The 17,051-nt window shown below is 41.8% G+C and overlaps 3 protein-coding genes across 4 annotated transcripts in view; 1 reads left to right on the forward strand and 2 right to left on the reverse strand.

Annotated features, from left to right (window-relative positions):
- LOC132995272 (protein Wiz-like) overlaps positions 1 to 2,589 on the reverse strand; it is a 31,739-nt gene extending 29,150 nt beyond the window's left edge. For both annotated transcript variants that reach the window (XM_061065233.1, XM_061065232.1), the window contains exons 1-3: positions 1,720 to 2,589; positions 992 to 1,167; positions 126 to 315 (exon numbers count right to left, since the gene is read on the reverse strand). In XM_061065233.1, the coding sequence (XP_060921216.1) occupies positions 126 to 315; positions 992 to 1,093 (292 nt within the window). In that variant the 5' untranslated portion in view covers positions 1,094 to 1,167; positions 1,720 to 2,589. The remainder of the gene's footprint in view (positions 1 to 125; positions 316 to 991; positions 1,168 to 1,719) is intronic.
- A 602-nt stretch (positions 2,590 to 3,191) lies between these two features.
- Positions 3,192 to 6,994, reverse strand: pglyrp6 (peptidoglycan recognition protein 6). The gene is made up of 5 exons (XM_061065240.1): positions 6,865 to 6,994; positions 5,010 to 5,840; positions 4,710 to 4,920; positions 3,355 to 3,649; positions 3,192 to 3,274 (listed from the first exon to the last, which is right to left on the reverse strand). Exons 1-5 carry the CDS (start codon positions 6,926 to 6,928, stop codon positions 3,260 to 3,262), a joined length of 1,416 nt encoding a protein of 471 aa, XP_060921223.1. The 5' UTR covers positions 6,929 to 6,994; the 3' UTR covers positions 3,192 to 3,259.
- A 6,468-nt stretch (positions 6,995 to 13,462) lies between these two features.
- Positions 13,463 to 16,443, forward strand: LOC132954159 (trafficking protein particle complex subunit 5-like). Its single transcript, XM_061026641.1, has 2 exons — positions 13,463 to 13,767; positions 15,052 to 16,443. Exons 1-2 carry the CDS (start codon positions 13,498 to 13,500, stop codon positions 15,346 to 15,348), a joined length of 567 nt encoding a protein of 188 aa, XP_060882624.1. The 5' UTR covers positions 13,463 to 13,497; the 3' UTR covers positions 15,349 to 16,443.
- The last annotated feature ends 608 nt before the right edge of the window (positions 16,444 to 17,051 follow it).

Below are 17,051 nucleotides of genomic sequence, written 5' to 3' on the forward strand. Positions count from 1 at the left end.
GAGAGAGAGAGAGAGAGAGAGAGAGAGAGAGAGAGAGACTTCTGACTCCATGCAGACAGAAAGGAGACAACACTACGCTGCGTCTCTTTAGAAATGTGCAACAGGGTTGAAATGCATTGTGTTACCATCAAGTGTTTCCTTCTCAGAGTCAGAGTCCCAGCTGAGGGAGGAGGGAAAGGCTGAGGACCTGAATCTCCTCTGTGCGCTCCTCCCCGGGTCTAAGCTCTCGGTCTGCTCGGCGCCCTCGTCTCCAGCCGGGGCCCATGAACGCTTGGCGGACGTCGGGCCATCGCTCACGTCTGGAGAACGCGAGGACTGAGAGAAAACAGATTAGAAGTGGACGGGAGTGAGTATTTATCAGGACAAAATGCGGGCTTGCTTTTGCTTTGAAAAGTCTCTCAAAGTAGTATGGGAGGTGGGCCCTTCAAAGAAAACCCCCCTTTCCTCTGTGCTATCTTCATTCAGGGTCCGAGGGGCCGACTACCTTTCTTCTTTAAGAATGAAAAGCCTCTTTACTCTCCTACTTTGGTTTAGTTTAAAACGACTGATTTAGGCTTAGACCGGGCCCTCGTTATGCTGCTATAGGCTAACTGTGACCCCAGATTCTCCTACATTTTGCCTCCGCACTGTCTCGCTGCTTACTTGTTGACATGAATCGAGGGGTCGATTTGCAGCATGGTCCACGTTGCTAAGTGTCCCTGCTTTTATTTTTGTATCTTTCTATTGTCACTACTTTAGGCCTATAGCTGCTATAAGCCTGTTCTATATGAAGCTCTACCGTCAGGAAGACTTTATATTTGCCTTCATGGTCGGGTCGGTTTCTCATTCATGCACTGTGTCGTCCCTCAACCACCGCCCGACGCCATCGTCCCATATTACAAATTATTCAGTCTAGACCAGCTCTATCACACGATAACTTTTGTGCTAGTTTGAGCCTATACAAAAATAAATAAATGTAACTGTATGACGTGCTTCCTTTTTGTTTTCTTACTTGTAAAGTGCAGCTGAGAAAGGTGTCAGGGTCTTGTGCTGAGTCCGAGGCTGGGAGCCCATAGCTGGTCCCTGGGGTGTGGGGTCGCCCTCCTGGCTCCATGGTCCCCCCCCAGAGATCAGTATGGAGTCCCACTGATGACCAGCCGGGCCTACATTGTGCTGTCTCCTCTTCTTCTGCAACCAACAAAACACCAACAAAACAAAACAAAAACAAAGTTTTGTAACGCCTTTTAAAGTTTAAAAAATCATCCCTCCCCGAGCTAACTCAAGGATTCAGAACTGTGAAACCTGCATGCAAGATATATTAGAGGAGATTAAAAAAGCATATCAGCATTACAAAAGTGTCAAATCTGCAGAATCTGCCGTGCTCTGGCTGTCCTAGGTATCTTTTCCAGCTGTAGTTTTCAGCCTGTCTGACCTATTTCTGCTCTTAAAGAATGAAACAGAGCGCACACATGGTTACATAAATAAGTGGCCTTTATATTCAGGCCCATGTCCTCTCCTGCTGCCCCTCTGATGAAAAAAGCAGCAAAATTCCCCGGGAACATCCAGGTAGGTGTCCCCTCGGGGTCTGAGTCTGAGGCTCACATCGATCCGCTGTCTGTCTGTCTGTCTGTCTGTCTGTCTGTCAGGTGACTGCAACAACAATGCATCCACGCACGGTGCATTTTGAACCCAAAACGCCCAGAAACTGCAGCTTTTTTTTTTTGAAGTGCAAATACTCACAGAGATCGGCCTGGTTTTGGTTTTGCGGGTCGCAGTGGCAGCAGGCTGTTTTAAGCGCCCTTCGTCATAGTTTGTGGAAGGAGCTGAAGCTTCTTACGCCCCCGACACGACGCCCTCCGGAGGCTCCCGCAGCTCCCGGGGACAAAGTTGCTCTCCTAACCGCTGCTCAGGTTTTTTGCATGGATCCCTGGAAGATGCCAGACAGAGGACTCCATGTTATTTGGCTTGCAGGCACGCCACGGCTCTGCGTGCGTAACGTCAGCGGGGAGGGCGAGGAGAAGAGTTTCGAGTAAAAACACCGGAGAGCAACCGGGGATAAGTTCATAACTTTCACCACTGCTTTGATTTTATTCCCGTTTCCGTGACGCTGCGTGGATTTACGTGACAGTATTTGTGTTCTGACGCGTTTTAATCACGATGACACTTTTCTCTTACTACCAAACAGAACAGTATGACTTCATCACAATGACATCGTCTCATAGTGTGACACATTTATTGATTGTAATAACAATATAAAACTGTCACTTATTGCGTAAGTAGTTTAATTCTGCAGCACCCTTTAACCCCCTCACGTGACCTATTTAAAAAAAGGTGTTTATTAAAGATATCACACATTTATCACTCGGGATAAAATCAGGACATTCGTGCTAATTAATCGATAATTAGGAGTAAAAAAAGAATGCAAAATGCTGCACGTTAATAATCACATTATGTGTTCAACTGGCGCCCTCTAGCGGCGAGACGTGGAACTGTGTTTATATCATTCAGGACACTTTCCCCACCTCTGATAAAGGAAGAGAAAACTATACTGTGTAAAACATATTCCTCCAATTAAATTCTCAAAAACGATGAATTACAGATGTATTAGCGTCCAGATAATAATTATTATTATTTATTAAAAAAGTTCATGTTTGCTGGATGCAAGTAAAGCATTTAAATGTGTAATAAAGGAAACGATTAAAAGTTTAAACGTGCCTGACTTAAAGCAGGTTCCTGTTCTGCAGCATATAACACTCAAAGATCACATGAGGCAGGAGACTCAACGGGGCTGTGGCTCAGTGGGTAGAGTCGGTTGTCTCTCAATTGGGATGGCAGGGGTTCGATCCCCAGCTCCTGACTAAACTCCAAGTTGCTCCTGCTGCTTCGTCGGTGGTGTATGAATGGATGAGTTAATGATGGACACTTCACATAGCAACATCTGACGTCAGGGTGTGAATGTGTAGGTGTTAAAGCGCTTACAAGCTCAAGTTTAAAAAGTTTTTTTTAAGGGGCCCTAAATCCCTGGCTCCTCCCCTCGATGTCAAAATAAACTCTTGATAAATGTTATTATAATTTGAATTTATACCTGCAGCTGTAAAATACATTTTGTGGGGTGTAAAGTACAGTTTTCCTTTATCTGTGGTGTAATAGAAGAAGTATAAGCTCTCATTCATCTCACACACAAGATCCAAGAAAACCATCAGAGCAAAAGATAGAGACAAACGTTTATTTATAAGTTTTGGTTTATCCATAGTTCCTCTTCTTGCCCGGCAGATCATCGTTATTTCTTCACCTCCTGAAAAGAAATTAAATTAAATTATTAAGTGTGATAAGTGTTTTATGTGATCATGTTGTGTGTCTCTCCTGTGTACGCACCCCGAAGTGTTCCCAGCCTCTGATCTCTTCATAAAGAGCGTCTCCGGGACAGGAAGTGTCCACCACCTGTCTGTGTCCCTGCAGGGTGAAGTTGGCTTTGAGCCGCCCCCCGCCGACAGCACAGGAGGCCAGCTGATCTCGCACCAGCCCCATGGAGTGCTGCGACGGCAGGCTGGAGGTGTAGTCTCCGATGAAGGACACGCCATAGCCGACGGTGTTGTGCCCGAGGGTGTGGGCCCCCTGCCAGGTCCAGCCCCGGCCCTCGTAGAGGAACCCGTCAGAGCCTGCGACGAAGCTTCAGGAGCGCAGAGAGAGAGATTTGACACTGTGAGTCAGAAAAGCTGCAGCATGTTGAAAGTCAAGGGTCATATTCCTCCTGTACTAGCTTTTCTGCACTGGCTCCTATTGGGATTATATGAGTTAAAAATGATTGATTGATTTATTTTATTTATTTATTTATTTGTAAATTTTATTTCATTCAAACAAACAATAAAGTTAAGAAAAACAAACAAATGTAAAATCTCAAATTTTGAATGAAAAGGAGCAGAAAGAAGACTAATCTGCCCCTCTTTCACAAAACATTCATTAAAACAGAACACTTAATTAAACGAGTCCCACTGTCTGTGATGTTTTCAGAGTTTTCAGAGTCCTATCTTCACTTTGTTTACATCGCCCGGACGGCCGGCTGACTCCTCCCCTCGTGTATAAAAGTTGTTTAATTGAGGGACTAGAGAAAAGAAGAATAACATACTGTACTCACTGCTTAACTGTGTTTCTAGATCACGCTCATTTCAGGTAAATTTACATGCAGTGTGAAGATACGAGCATAATAAAGATCGCTAGCATTAGCATGCTAACACAACAATGCAGCGCGAGTTGTTTTGGTTTCATGCTGGTGCTCAAGGGCGACATCTGCTGGATCAAAACATCACATATGAAGCCTTCTTTTTACACCGTACAAAGCATATCAAAATAAGTTTTTGTTACAGCATCTCATTGACATATTTCCTCATATTCAACAAACTGGCTTTAATTTTTCTTTTAAATATCATGTTTGATTTTGATTCTTTAGTTTCTCTGTTGAGATTGTTCCCTTTACAGTAAAACAACGTTCCCTCGATTTGGTTCTGAATCTCGGTTTATTAAAGATCTTTGTTGCTTTTAAATTATAACGGCTTTCCCTTTTTTCAAATCTGTTTTGGATGTTTTTCTGATTAGCTTTAAACGTCATTTGCAGAAAACTGTAATCAACTAATTCATGAAATTTCAACAACTTTTAACTGAATGAATATCGGGGTTTGATGGATCTCTAGATCGATGTGTGAGAGGTCCTGAAGCTGTTCTTCTGTCGTTACCTGTAGCCGATGTCGTCCCAGCCTCGGTCGTCCTGGTGGAACCGCTGCATGGAGCGCATGTCCTCGGAGCACTTCTGGAAGGTGAGACAGGGCCGTCCGGGAGTGGAGGTGTGGTGGATGAACATGAAGGAGAGCGGGAGAGACAGGTTGGTGGGGGTCCCTCTGTAAGGCCTCGCCCCCCACATGCAGCGAGGGATGATGGGAGGGCAAACTGAAAACAGATTAATTAAAGAGATTAACGTTCATGTTTTTAAAAAGACGATTTACTTCTTTTGTTGTTGGTTTGAACTCTTTTCTCACCGATGTACTTCTGGACAAACTCTCTCATTCCCTCTCTCACCGCCGCCTGCAGCTGCTTCTTCTCCCTCACCTCCATCTTCGATCGCCCCAACACTCTCCTCTGCTGCTCCACCGCCCTCACCACCTGCCGGCTCAGCGGATAGACCTCCACCAGCTCTCTGAAGTTTTCCCTGCGCCGCCGGCCGACGAGACGCGGGGCCACGTCCATGCCGCCTCCTCTCTCCAGCAGGTGGCAGTAGTACTCGGTCAGCAGGTCGCTCAGCTTCACGGGACGTCTAGATCTGTCGGAGAGCGCCATCCCTAAAACCACACCGTCCATGCCTCCGTTGATCTGAGCGGTGGTGAGCAGAGCGGGGCGGTCCTGCAGGGTGAAGACTTCAGGGGAGGTGATGTTGTCCCAGCAGCCGTCGGGTCCCAGGAGCTGCTTCTGAGGAGCTCTGATTCTGAACGACAGGTTCAGATCTTTAGCCAGAGTGAGCTGAACCAGCCCCCGAACCGACCCGTTAGATGTAGACATGAAGCCGGCTTCCAGCCCCAGGAGGAGCGGTGTGAGGGCGACGGTGGTGCCATCAGGGGTCAGGACCACGCCCTCCTCTGCAGCGTCCTCGGTCACTCTGTGCCGCACGGCCCGGCTGATGGACGCAGAGAGGTCAGGGTTCACCTCAGGAACACCAGAGTCTGCATCACCCAGGAAGCGCTGAATGAAAGCGTCGTTAAGGCCGGCCGCGCGCCGCAGACTCTTCAGCACAGACACCGGCTCTGATCCGGGGATCCCGTCCTCCACCTGCTTCACCGCCGTGATGAAGTCCTCCATGTGACGGGAAAATGAAGCTGCAGAGGAGAGAAAACAGAAAATCCTTTAGAGGAAATTACAACAGGTAAAATAAGGTAAAACCCCCATTAATGGCCAAAGCGGTTGACGTCCCCCGTCTGTTCCTGCAGGGGGCGCTGGAGTCCCATCGATGGCGGTCTCCATGCTGGAAATGCTGTCTCAGTCTAACTTTCAGTCAACCTAACGACAGGCTGAGAGCTGGAGCTGAGGCGGGTTTTAAACCTCCTGACAAACCGTTACACCGCGCCCACCTGTCAATCAGGTCAGCTACACGCCTTATTGTGAATAACTCTTATCCTTCATCAAATCAAAACTGATGAGTCATCAAAACATTCACCCCCCGTACAGTGTGTGTCCATCGAGACATGAGCTAATCACACCTATTTGGTTTTTTAAACCAGGCTGTAAACATGTTAATCTCTGCTGTAAAAACAGGCTTTTTAGAATGGGTGTGTATGTGACTTCCTGTGCTTCTGCAGCCAGCCTCTAGTGGACACTCAAGGAACTGCAGGATTTTGCACTAAATTTTACAACACTGGAGGTTGCTGCTTGGTAAAACCACGCCCATGTGCAAATTACCAGAAATGATATCAAAGCCATATAAGGAGCGAAACATAACAAATAATCAACAGAGGAAAATAAACACATCATGGCTGCTACGACGTGATTAAAGGAGGTAAATAGTGTCGAGGTAGCTCTCTATTGAAGTGTTTAAAGTGTTAAAATTAACTGGAAGGCTCTTTGAGTTAAATGAACATCTGACCGGAAAACAACTTAGGGGTCATTTTACTGAGGACATAATACTGTATAAAGCTGATGTCATACTGCGAGTGACTAACATGAAGTAGGTGATAAGGACATGGAACAAACAAAATCCAAAGAAATGCCAAAAAAAAATCAACATATAACAAAAAGAGATCTTCCCCACAGACAGACTGTCTCACTTTATTAACTTAACCCTAAACATGCAGTAATGAAGCATTAATCTAAAGGAGCAGATAAAGTAATAAAAACGATCTTTACCTTCTGCATACGTGCTGACAAAGAGCAGCAGAACCAGGATCTGTCTCCAGCAGCTTCTCTCCATCCTGAACCTTCAGCTCGGGGACTCAAACTGTCCTTCACCTCGTTCCCTGCCTCTCATTTATAGAGTTTCTGGTTGTATAATCACATGCAGACTAATCGTAGATACGCCCGTGGTGAGTCTGATGGTGGGAAACCGACACCTGTGACGTGAGCGGAGTGGAGTCGCTTGACCTCACGGCTCAAGGTCTTCCATTGGACAAACACTGTGTCGGATAGTTTTGAAAAATTCTCAAGTTCTGCATTAAATCTCAGTAATGTCGTGTGTGTGTCTTTAATGTGGCTGCTTACACAAACATCCTGGGATAAAATCTGCCACTCAGAGGATGTGCTGTTCACATCACTGGCTGTCCTCTGTGTGGCAATAAGCATGTTGGTGTTCAAGTTCAGAAAACACACAACCAGGCTGCAAAGCTGGGGAAGTTCCACCACCATGAATCACTTATGTGCAGTGTTGCACGGACGGAAGTCCTCTAATGTATGTCCTATTTCTGTGTGACTCTGTTGAAAATGCCGTGATGAAGAAGTGCACAAAGACCAAACTTCACAGTTTAATGCATATATAGCAGTCTTATAAAAACAAGAACAGGAAGTGGACTGTGAGCTGGAAAGTACATTGCAGAAGGTCCAACATGCAAATCACAGACGTCAGTAGAGGAAGGTAGTTCATGATACTAAAGGGAACACATGCAATAAAAAACTGTCACTGATATTGAGAGTAACATGCATGAGTAATGAGGTGCATTTGGATACGATTGATTTTTGGCAGATATTTGGGCCATTAAGGGGCGAGTGCAACTGCAAATAACAAAAACAAACCAACTTTCAGTGTTTTGTTTTGTTATAGTTTCTGCAGGGGGTTACATTTTATTCTAATGAAAACATAAAATTGCCCAATAACACACTTAAAAAAAAGTGCAGGAACAGTTTTAAGATTTGGAAAATGCAGATATCTGACCATTTTTGTAATAATTATAATAAGAAATTTAAAAAACTGACCCACAACATCAATAAAAACAACAACAAAGTCAAGAGTTGAGAAAAATCAAACAGATAAAAGTGTATAAAAAATAAAAATGACTATAAAATTAACAACCGTGAAAAACTGTTAGGAATCAAGTGAGTGTGTTCAGTTAAATCAGGGATGTTAATTGGCTGAATGTGATTTATTTTATAAAGAGAAACTGTCTCTTTCACACACATATTGCAGATTTTCTCAGCTGTCCTCCGGTGCGGTAGGTGGCGCTGTGTTTTCTTTATTCTGCGTGAATTAAAACAGAAGAAGAAGAAAACGAAGACAGACTTGACAGAAGCTTATCTCCTACCCAGGTTCGTTAATCTTTAAATACTTCTCAGATAACATGCAGCACATACATTTCCTTTTATCTACATTGTTAGTGCGTTTTAAAATGTGCGTGTTTCCGCTTTCGTAAGAGGTTCAATGTTAGCGCTACCTAGCATTGTGGCTAAGAAGCTAACAGCTAATAACGATCAGCTGATTAGGTGTGGTGCTACCTGTGGTTCCTCTGACTGTGTGTGAAGATCTGAAGCTTTTTAAATGTGTTTTATTTATTTACTACACGATAAATAACGTAAATAGTTTGGATAACAACAATGAGTTAATGTGTAAGTTTGTTTATTGTTTATGTCAGTTCAGGTTATTAAAGGTGAAAACCTCTCATATCAATGACTCTAAATATAATAATTGTGTTGTATCTGTTGTTATTACAGTGATCTAAGTTAGTTTGTAATGTTTTCAGATAATATAAGATGAATTGCCCCAAAAAAATGACACTGGAAATTGACTCTGATCTTCAGTTTCCAGAGAATAAAAGAAAACCTAAAATCATTTCCACACGTTGGAGCTGCTTGATGATGACAGACAATCATAATCATGATTCATTAAATACACAAAATGGACAAAAATGTTGAATAAACATCAAAAAATGATGCAGAAAGCAGGAAATTGGCGAATAACTCTTCTTTATAATTATAATAATAATAACTTGTGTAGTGGCTATTTGTCCAACAACAACAACAACAAATCTAAATAAACTAATATCAAAAATAATCAAATGACCACTGATGCATCATGGGGGATGTGATGTACACAGGTAAAAGAAATCCAATGTCCATGCAAGAGATCTGCCGTTTGTTTGCTGGTTTATTTAAAGAAATCAAACAAAAGAACAAAGAACATTGTCTCCTGCTGCCTCTCATAGTCCCACCCAAGTGCATGCTGGTCCTCTACCTGCCTGGTGCCCACAGTGTTACAAAACTAAATTTACTAAACAAATAACTAGAAAAAAGAAAATATTACCCAAAATCTATTCTAAATAAAGAAAACATGAAGAATAATTAAATAAACAACAACACCCAAATATTAGTAAACTAAATACAAAAACTAATTCTAACAACAATGAAATAGCTCCAACAACTTTATTTCTACAGCACCTTTTAAAAACACAACAAAAACAAACTAAACCAAACACAGAAGAACATAAACAACAACAAGAACAAACAAATGCAAAATACTAAAAATAATTAAATACAATTCAACAGAAAAGAACCCAAAGTGCACGATACCCAACAGACATATATAACCCGACCATCACAAGAACCATCATAAGAACCATCACAAGAACCATCATAAGAACCATCACAAGAACCATCATAAGAACCATCATAAGAACCATCACAAGAACCATCATAAGAACCATCATAAGAACCATCACAAGAACCATCACAAGAACCATCATAAGAACCATCACAAGAACCATCATAAGAACCATCATAAGAACCATCACAAGAACCATCAGAAGAACCATCACAAGAACCATCATAAGAACCATCATAAGAACCATCACAAGAACCATCAGAAGAACCATCACAAGAACCATCATAAGAACCATCATAAGAACCATCATAAGAACCATCATAAGAACCCAGACAACACAAGAACCATCACAAGAACCATCATAAGAACCATCACAAGAACCATCATAAGAACCATCATAAGAACCCAGACAACACAATAACCATCACAAGAACCATCATAAGAACCATCATAAGAACCCAGACAACACAAGAACCAACACAAGAACCATCATAAGAACCATCATAAGAACCATCACAAGAACCATCATAAGAACCATCACAAGAACCATCACAAGAACCATCACAAGAACCATCATAAGAACCATCACAAGAACCATCACAAGAACCATCATAAGAACCATCACAAGAACCATCATAAGAACCATCACAAGAACCATCATAAGAACCATCATAAGAACATCATAAGAACCATCACAAGAACCATCACAAGAACCATCATAAGAACCATCATAAGAACCCAGACAACACAAGAACCATCATAAGAACCATCACAAGAACCATCATAAGAACCATCACAAGAACCATCATAAGAACCATCAGAAGAACCATCATAAGAACCATCACAAGAACCATCACAAGAACCATCATAAGAACCATCACAAGAACCATCACAAGAACCATCATAAGAACCATCATAAGAACCCAGACAACACAAGAACCATCATAAGAACCATCACAAGAACCATCATAAGAACCATCACAAGAACCATCACAAGAACCATCATAAGAACCATCACAAGAACCATCATAAGAACCATCACAAGAACCATCACAAGAACCATCATAAGAACCATCATAAGAACCCAGACAACACAAGAACCATCATAAGAACCATCACAAGAACCATCACAAGAACCATCACAAGAACCATCACAAGAACCATCACAAGAACCATCACAAGAACCATCATAAGAACCATCACAAGAACCATCATAAGAACCATCACAAGAACCATCAGAAGAACCATCACAAGAACCATCATAAGAACCATCATAAGAACCATCATAAGAACCATCATAAGAACCCAGACAACACAAGAACCATCACAAGAACCATCATAAGAACCATCACAAGAACCATCATAAGAACCATCATAAGAACCCAGACAACACAATAACCATCACAAGAACCATCATAAGAACCATCATAAGAACCCAGACAACACAAGAACCAACACAAGAACCATCATAAGAACCATCATAAGAACCATCACAAGAACCATCATAAGAACCATCACAAGAACCATCACAAGAACCATCACAAGAACCATCATAAGAACCATCACAAGAACCATCACAAGAACCATCATAAGAACCATCACAAGAACCATCATAAGAACCATCACAAGAACCATCATAAGAACCATCATAAGAACATCATAAGAACCATCACAAGAACCATCACAAGAACCATCATAAGAACCATCATAAGAACCCAGACAACACAAGAACCATCATAAGAACCATCACAAGAACCATCATAAGAACCATCACAAGAACCATCATAAGAACCATCAGAAGAACCATCATAAGAACCATCACAAGAACCATCACAAGAACCATCATAAGAACCATCACAAGAACCATCACAAGAACCATCATAAGAACCATCATAAGAACCCAGACAACACAAGAACCATCATAAGAACCATCACAAGAACCATCATAAGAACCATCACAAGAACCATCACAAGAACCATCATAAGAACCATCACAAGAACCATCATAAGAACCATCACAAGAACCATCACAAGAACCATCATAAGAACCATCATAAGAACCCAGACAACACAAGAACCATCATAAGAACCATCACAAGAACCATCATAAGAACCATCACAAGAACCATCATAAGAACCATCACAAGAACCATCACAAGAACCATCACAAGAACCATCATAAGAACCATCACAAGAACCATCACAAGAACCATCATAAGAACCATCATAAGAACCCAGACAACACAAGAACCATCATAAGAACCATCACAAGAACCATCATAAGAACCATCACAAGAACCATCATAAGAACCATCATAAGAACCCAGACAACACAAGAACCAACACAAGAACCATCACAAGAACCATCACAAGAACCATCATAAGAACCATCACAAGAACCATCATAAGAACCATCATAAGAACCATCATAAGAACCATCATAAGAACCATCACAAGAACCATCATAAGAACCATCATAAGAACCCAGACAACACAAGAACCAACACAAGAACCATCACAAGAACCATCACAAGAACCATCATAAGAACCATCACAAGAACCATCATAAGAACCATCACAAGAACCCAACAACACAAGAACCATCACAAGAACCCAACAACACAAGAACCATCATAAGAACCCAACAACACAAGAACCATCATAAGAACCCAACAACACAAGAACCATCACAAGAACCCAACAACACAAGAACCATCATAAGAACCATCACAAGAACCATCATAAGAACCCAACAACACAAGAACCATCACAAGAACCCAACAACACAAGAACCATCACAAGAACCCAACAACACAAGAACCATCACAAGAACCCAACAACACAAGAACCATCACAAGAACCAACATAAGAACCCAACAACACGAGCTGAGACCAAGAGGAACCAAAGATTTAAAAAGATGTAAGAAACTAAAAGAGATAAAAGCAAATCAAAAGAGAACAACAATAAGAAGGTAAGAGCAGGAAAAGAAATAGAAACAAGTGGTTAAAGGATAAAAAAAAACAAAAAAACTATAATATTAATAAAAATAAAAATAGAATAGAAGGAAAATAAAATCCCGGAGGACTCCCTCTGACACCCACTTCTTGTTTGTTTCCTGTTTATTTGCTCTTACAAACAGATGAAACTTAGGATGTGTGTGTTGTTCTTTAATATATTTGTGCAGTTAGATTTTGATATGTGTAAAACCTGACGGCTTGATCTCTCAACGAAGCAGTGATGAATGTGTTGGCAGTTACTACTGTATAAATATTCAGGTTCCAGTCAATCAATTAAAGCTTTATGACACACTCAGGGTCCAGATAAATTCAAATTCAAATTCAAAAAACTTTATTTGTCCCAGGGGGGCAATTCAAAGGCACACAGAGCAGTAAATTAACAACAGAGCAGGTAGACGAAACATTTTAACCCAAATATAAAGTGTCAATTTAAATACAACTTAAAGCTTAAACTTAAAAATACAAAATATAAAAGAGTAGATATAAGAGGACAGTGATCAGACTAACAGATGTAAACAGAACTATGTGCAGTAAACGAGAAATGAATATATATATACAGAATAAGACAATACAGACAACAAAAAATACAAAGCACAGGATATAAACACGCTACGTAAATGAATTGCTCTCAGAGGATACGACTGCACCAGTGTTTCCATGTCTCCGTCTCTTTAAAGTGAGTTTATTTTAAAGGTGTTTTCTCAGATTAAACAGTAGGGGGCATCTTCTGCCTTCAGTGGATAGAGACTGATGAGGACAGATGGTAAATGTAGGGGGGGAGGGGGGGTTCTACCTGGCACCTCTTTAACTTAAAGTTTCATGGAGGTTCATCTCTTTGCGTCATCATCAGGTCTGAATCAGTGAAGTGACAGCTGTTACAGGTGATCACAGTCTGTGTGTCAGCAGATACTAACCTGCGTCTCTCTCTCCAGCACAAAATGGACACGCGCTTCACTCGAGGGAAATCCAACATCCTGGAGCGACCGTTATCCAGACCGAAGACGGAGGTCAGCGTGAGCGCGTTCGCCCTCCTGTTCTCGGAGATGGTGCAGTACTGTCAGAGCCGCGTGTACTCCGTGTCCGAGCTGCAGACTCGTCTGGCCGACATGGGTCAGAGCGTGGGAGCCAGCATGCTGGACGTCCTGGTGCTGAGGGAGAAGAACGGGAAGAGGGAGACCAAAGTGCTCAACATGCTGCTCTTCATCAAGGTCAGTCAGAGGGTTCTTCTTCTATTTATTAATGTTTGTTTATGGTTTTAAAAATAGAACAAAAAGAGGTGCAACATTAAAGAACAAGGTAAATAAGAAAAAGTGGAAACATCATGTGAAGAGGAGATTCAGACCTAACGAGTCGTTTTCTCCACACTGTCAGAGCTCATGTTGTTAATGTAGAGTTTCATTTCTTTAAACATGCATCCATAAAAATCTTCAGAAGGCGTGTGCTGCTTTTTTACGGACTCTCAAGAGTTAAAAAAAACAAAAAAATGAATCAGAAATCAGATATGAGGGGAGGTATCTCTGAGATTAAAGCATCTGGTTCAGTTCAGTTCAGTACGTTTGCATTTATTGGTGTTTCCACCGTCAAAAGTTGAGCATGGTACCAAAATAAATAATCTGCACTGTCATACTTTCTTGCAAACATTCTGTTGGGGGGCCAAGTGTACCGATCCGACCCTAACAGCTGGAGCTAGACACACTGCAGTCAGAATCAGAATCAGAATCAGAATCTGGGTTTATTGTACATTTACACATACAGTGAATTTGACTTGGTGTATTGGTGCTAAACAATTAACAAGGAAATAAAGCAGAACTAGAAACAACTTAAATAATACAGAATAAGAAGATATTACAATATAAAAAAATGTAAAATATAAAAAACACAAAAGATGTAGGAGCTGTGCAGTGGACTATGAGAAAAAAATCTTACTGCAGTCCATTGATTGGTCGAAAGAGTCATGACTTCTCGGAGGACATATAAGTATCCCGTGGACTTCAAGAGAGTATTTCAAGGCTTTTTTTTATTTTTTGCAAATATTTTCAGCGTGTAGCTCCGCCCCTTGGACGACCTCTGAGGCTCAGCCCTCTGCTGGACGTCTTCTCTTGTTTCCCTTTGTTTACTGTGTCGAGTTTTTCTTCTTCGTTTCATTTATTAGCGGGCTACATTGATGTTGTGCTTATAACTTACAACCCTCCTCTCATGTAAGGGGACGGTTCGCTGTGGAAACACGAGCGAGGTCAGGGTTTACCGTACGGAATCAAACCGGACCGCTCGGTGTAAACGGGCTTTAGATGGTCCACTCCTCTCCTCAAAGGCTTCACATAAAGACAATATAGAAAAATAATTTGTATATAGTTTGCCTAAACTGTTCCAGCTTCCTCCAGCAGGGGGTGCTGTAGAGCCCTATAGTTTGCTAATGATGCGTTCAGTTTAAACATCTTAGTTCATCATTCAGGGAACTGTTGTAACGCAGCGTCTCTTCTTCTCTCCTGCAGGTCAACGTCTGGAAGTCGTTATTCGGGAAGGAGGCCGACAAACTGGAGCAGGCCAACGACGACGACAAGACGTATTACATCATCGAGAAGGAGCCGCTGATCAACGCGTACATCTCCGTGCCCAAAGAGAACAGCAGCTTGAACTGCGCGGCGTTCACCGGCGGCATCGTGGAGGCCATCCTCACGCACAGCGGCTTCCCGGCCAAGGTCACGGCCCACTGGCACAAAGGCACCACGCTGATGATCAAGTTCAACGAGTCGGTCATAGCCAGAGACAAAGCTCTGGACGGGAGATAAGAGGCCGACGAGAAACAAAGATGAAGAGAAATCCTCTTCCAGGTTCCTGATGAGACTCTGTGGAGGAATAACGGCGCAGAACTAAAGCCCGGTACACACTAACAGATCCTCAGAGTCCACACACGTCGACAGATCCTGACAGATGTTACAGTTATGTTGTCATAGTGTGAGGGGAGCGACTCAGCACACCACACAACAACCAGAGTCTCCACTCTCAAAAGGTGTAATCCTGAGCGCTCAGACGCCACTTAGGAGTAAAACAACATGGTGGTCGAGCTAAATGTGGCTAGCTGTTAGCTGGTTCATCCATTACGGTAAACATTGTGGTCCAGTTTGCTTTGTGGTTTATTTTACAGGAGACGTTTTATAAACTCTTGTGTTGTTTCCACAAATCAACAAGTTGCTCGTCCAGTTCTAGACGTCCACATCAATTTTTTGTGCTTGCTGTCGTCGCCATGGTTACGCTCGTCCGTCCTCTTTGTTCTCCCCACACAGCAGTAAAATATTGAACATGTTTGATATGTACAATTTGAAATCATGGCGGCCCTGATCGTCTTCCGAGCAGATCAAGGGAGGTTAAAGTCACTCTGAACACACCTCGCACACCACGGGAACATCTGGTGACATCATCTTTGGAAGCTTCAGATAATCGGGTCCTTTGATGACTTCGGGCGGGCGGGGGGGAAACGCCCTGATTATCTTGTAGTGTGTACCGCGCTTTAGACATTAAAAAACCTGCAGCTAGTTGTTTCTATTTCACAAAATCATTGACTGGTGAACTGACTGGAGCGTCTCTCGTTTCTAAACTAAAATAATAATCAGTTATGAGATAACGCTAACATTAGAAAATGTTACATTTACAAAAAGACTCATTCGATCATCTCTCTTTTTATCTTTGATTCAAACGTAACCCCTCGCTGTTTGGTTTTAATCTCTGTGGAAAAAAAAGATTTATAACCTGTAGCTACCGCTGACCACCAGCAGGGGGTCATTTCATCTCAAAGTGTATTTTGTTATATTGTTGTTGTTTTATTTAATGTGTATGTTTACAAAGAGTTGATAAAGCAAAATGGTAAATAAAAAAATACACAATGAGATGTTCAGAAACCGTGTTTTTCTTTGTGATTTATTCTGAGACTTGAACTGGGAGGTCGACCGATACTGAGCCGATACCAGGACGATATGATATTTAACTGAAATTCAAATGACAAACAAAGAAGACAGAGACACTGACGACCCTGATGAAGGTCACACACCGAAACCCATCGGTCTGATTAATAATAAAGATCTTTATAGTAGAAGTGTGGCTGGAGCTTTTTGACCTCCTGAAATTATATTTGAACTTTATTATCAGCATTAAATTTTTTATCAACTCTTCAATCAACGCACTTTAGAAAATGAAGATTGTTGTGACAAAGGTGTCTCCTATTTTAAAATTCAATTCAATATAATTCAAAACACTTTATATTTCCAATTGCAATTAAATAAAATTGCCTTTTGTGATCTTGTATCATTTTACCAAATCAGGGAAGAGGAGTTAAAAAAACAGCAACAATTATAACTTTATTTCTGGACTTTATTCTCCATTTAAATCTCGATATTTCGACTTTTTTCAACCCCCCTGACTCCCAAATTTCGACTTTATTCTCAACATTTTATCTTTATTCTCAAATTTATACTTTGCCATTATTCTCAACATCTCG

Source organism: Labrus mixtus, chromosome 20 (assembly GCF_963584025.1).
Source record: "Labrus mixtus chromosome 20, fLabMix1.1, whole genome shotgun sequence".
NCBI lineage: Eukaryota > Metazoa > Chordata > Actinopteri > Labriformes > Labridae > Labrus > Labrus mixtus.

Coding starts and splice junctions, on each gene's coding strand:
- LOC132954159 (XM_061026641.1), top strand. CDS start 13,498: ATGGACACGCGCTTCACTCGAGGGAAATCCAACATCCTGGAGCGACCG. Junction 13,768..15,051: donor ACATGCTGCTCTTCATCAAG/GTCAGTCAGAGG, acceptor TCTCTCCTGCAG/GTCAACGTCTGGAAGTCGTT.
- pglyrp6 (XM_061065240.1), bottom strand. CDS start 6,928: ATGGAGAGAAGCTGCTGGAGACAGATCCTGGTTCTGCTGCTCTTTGTC. Junction 5,841..6,864: donor TGTCAGCACGTATGCAGAAG/GTAAAGATCGTT, acceptor TCTCCTCTGCAG/CTTCATTTTCCCGTCACATG. Junction 4,921..5,009: donor GTTTGTCCAGAAGTACATCG/GTGAGAAAAGAG, acceptor ATCTGTTTTCAG/TTTGCCCTCCCATCATCCCT.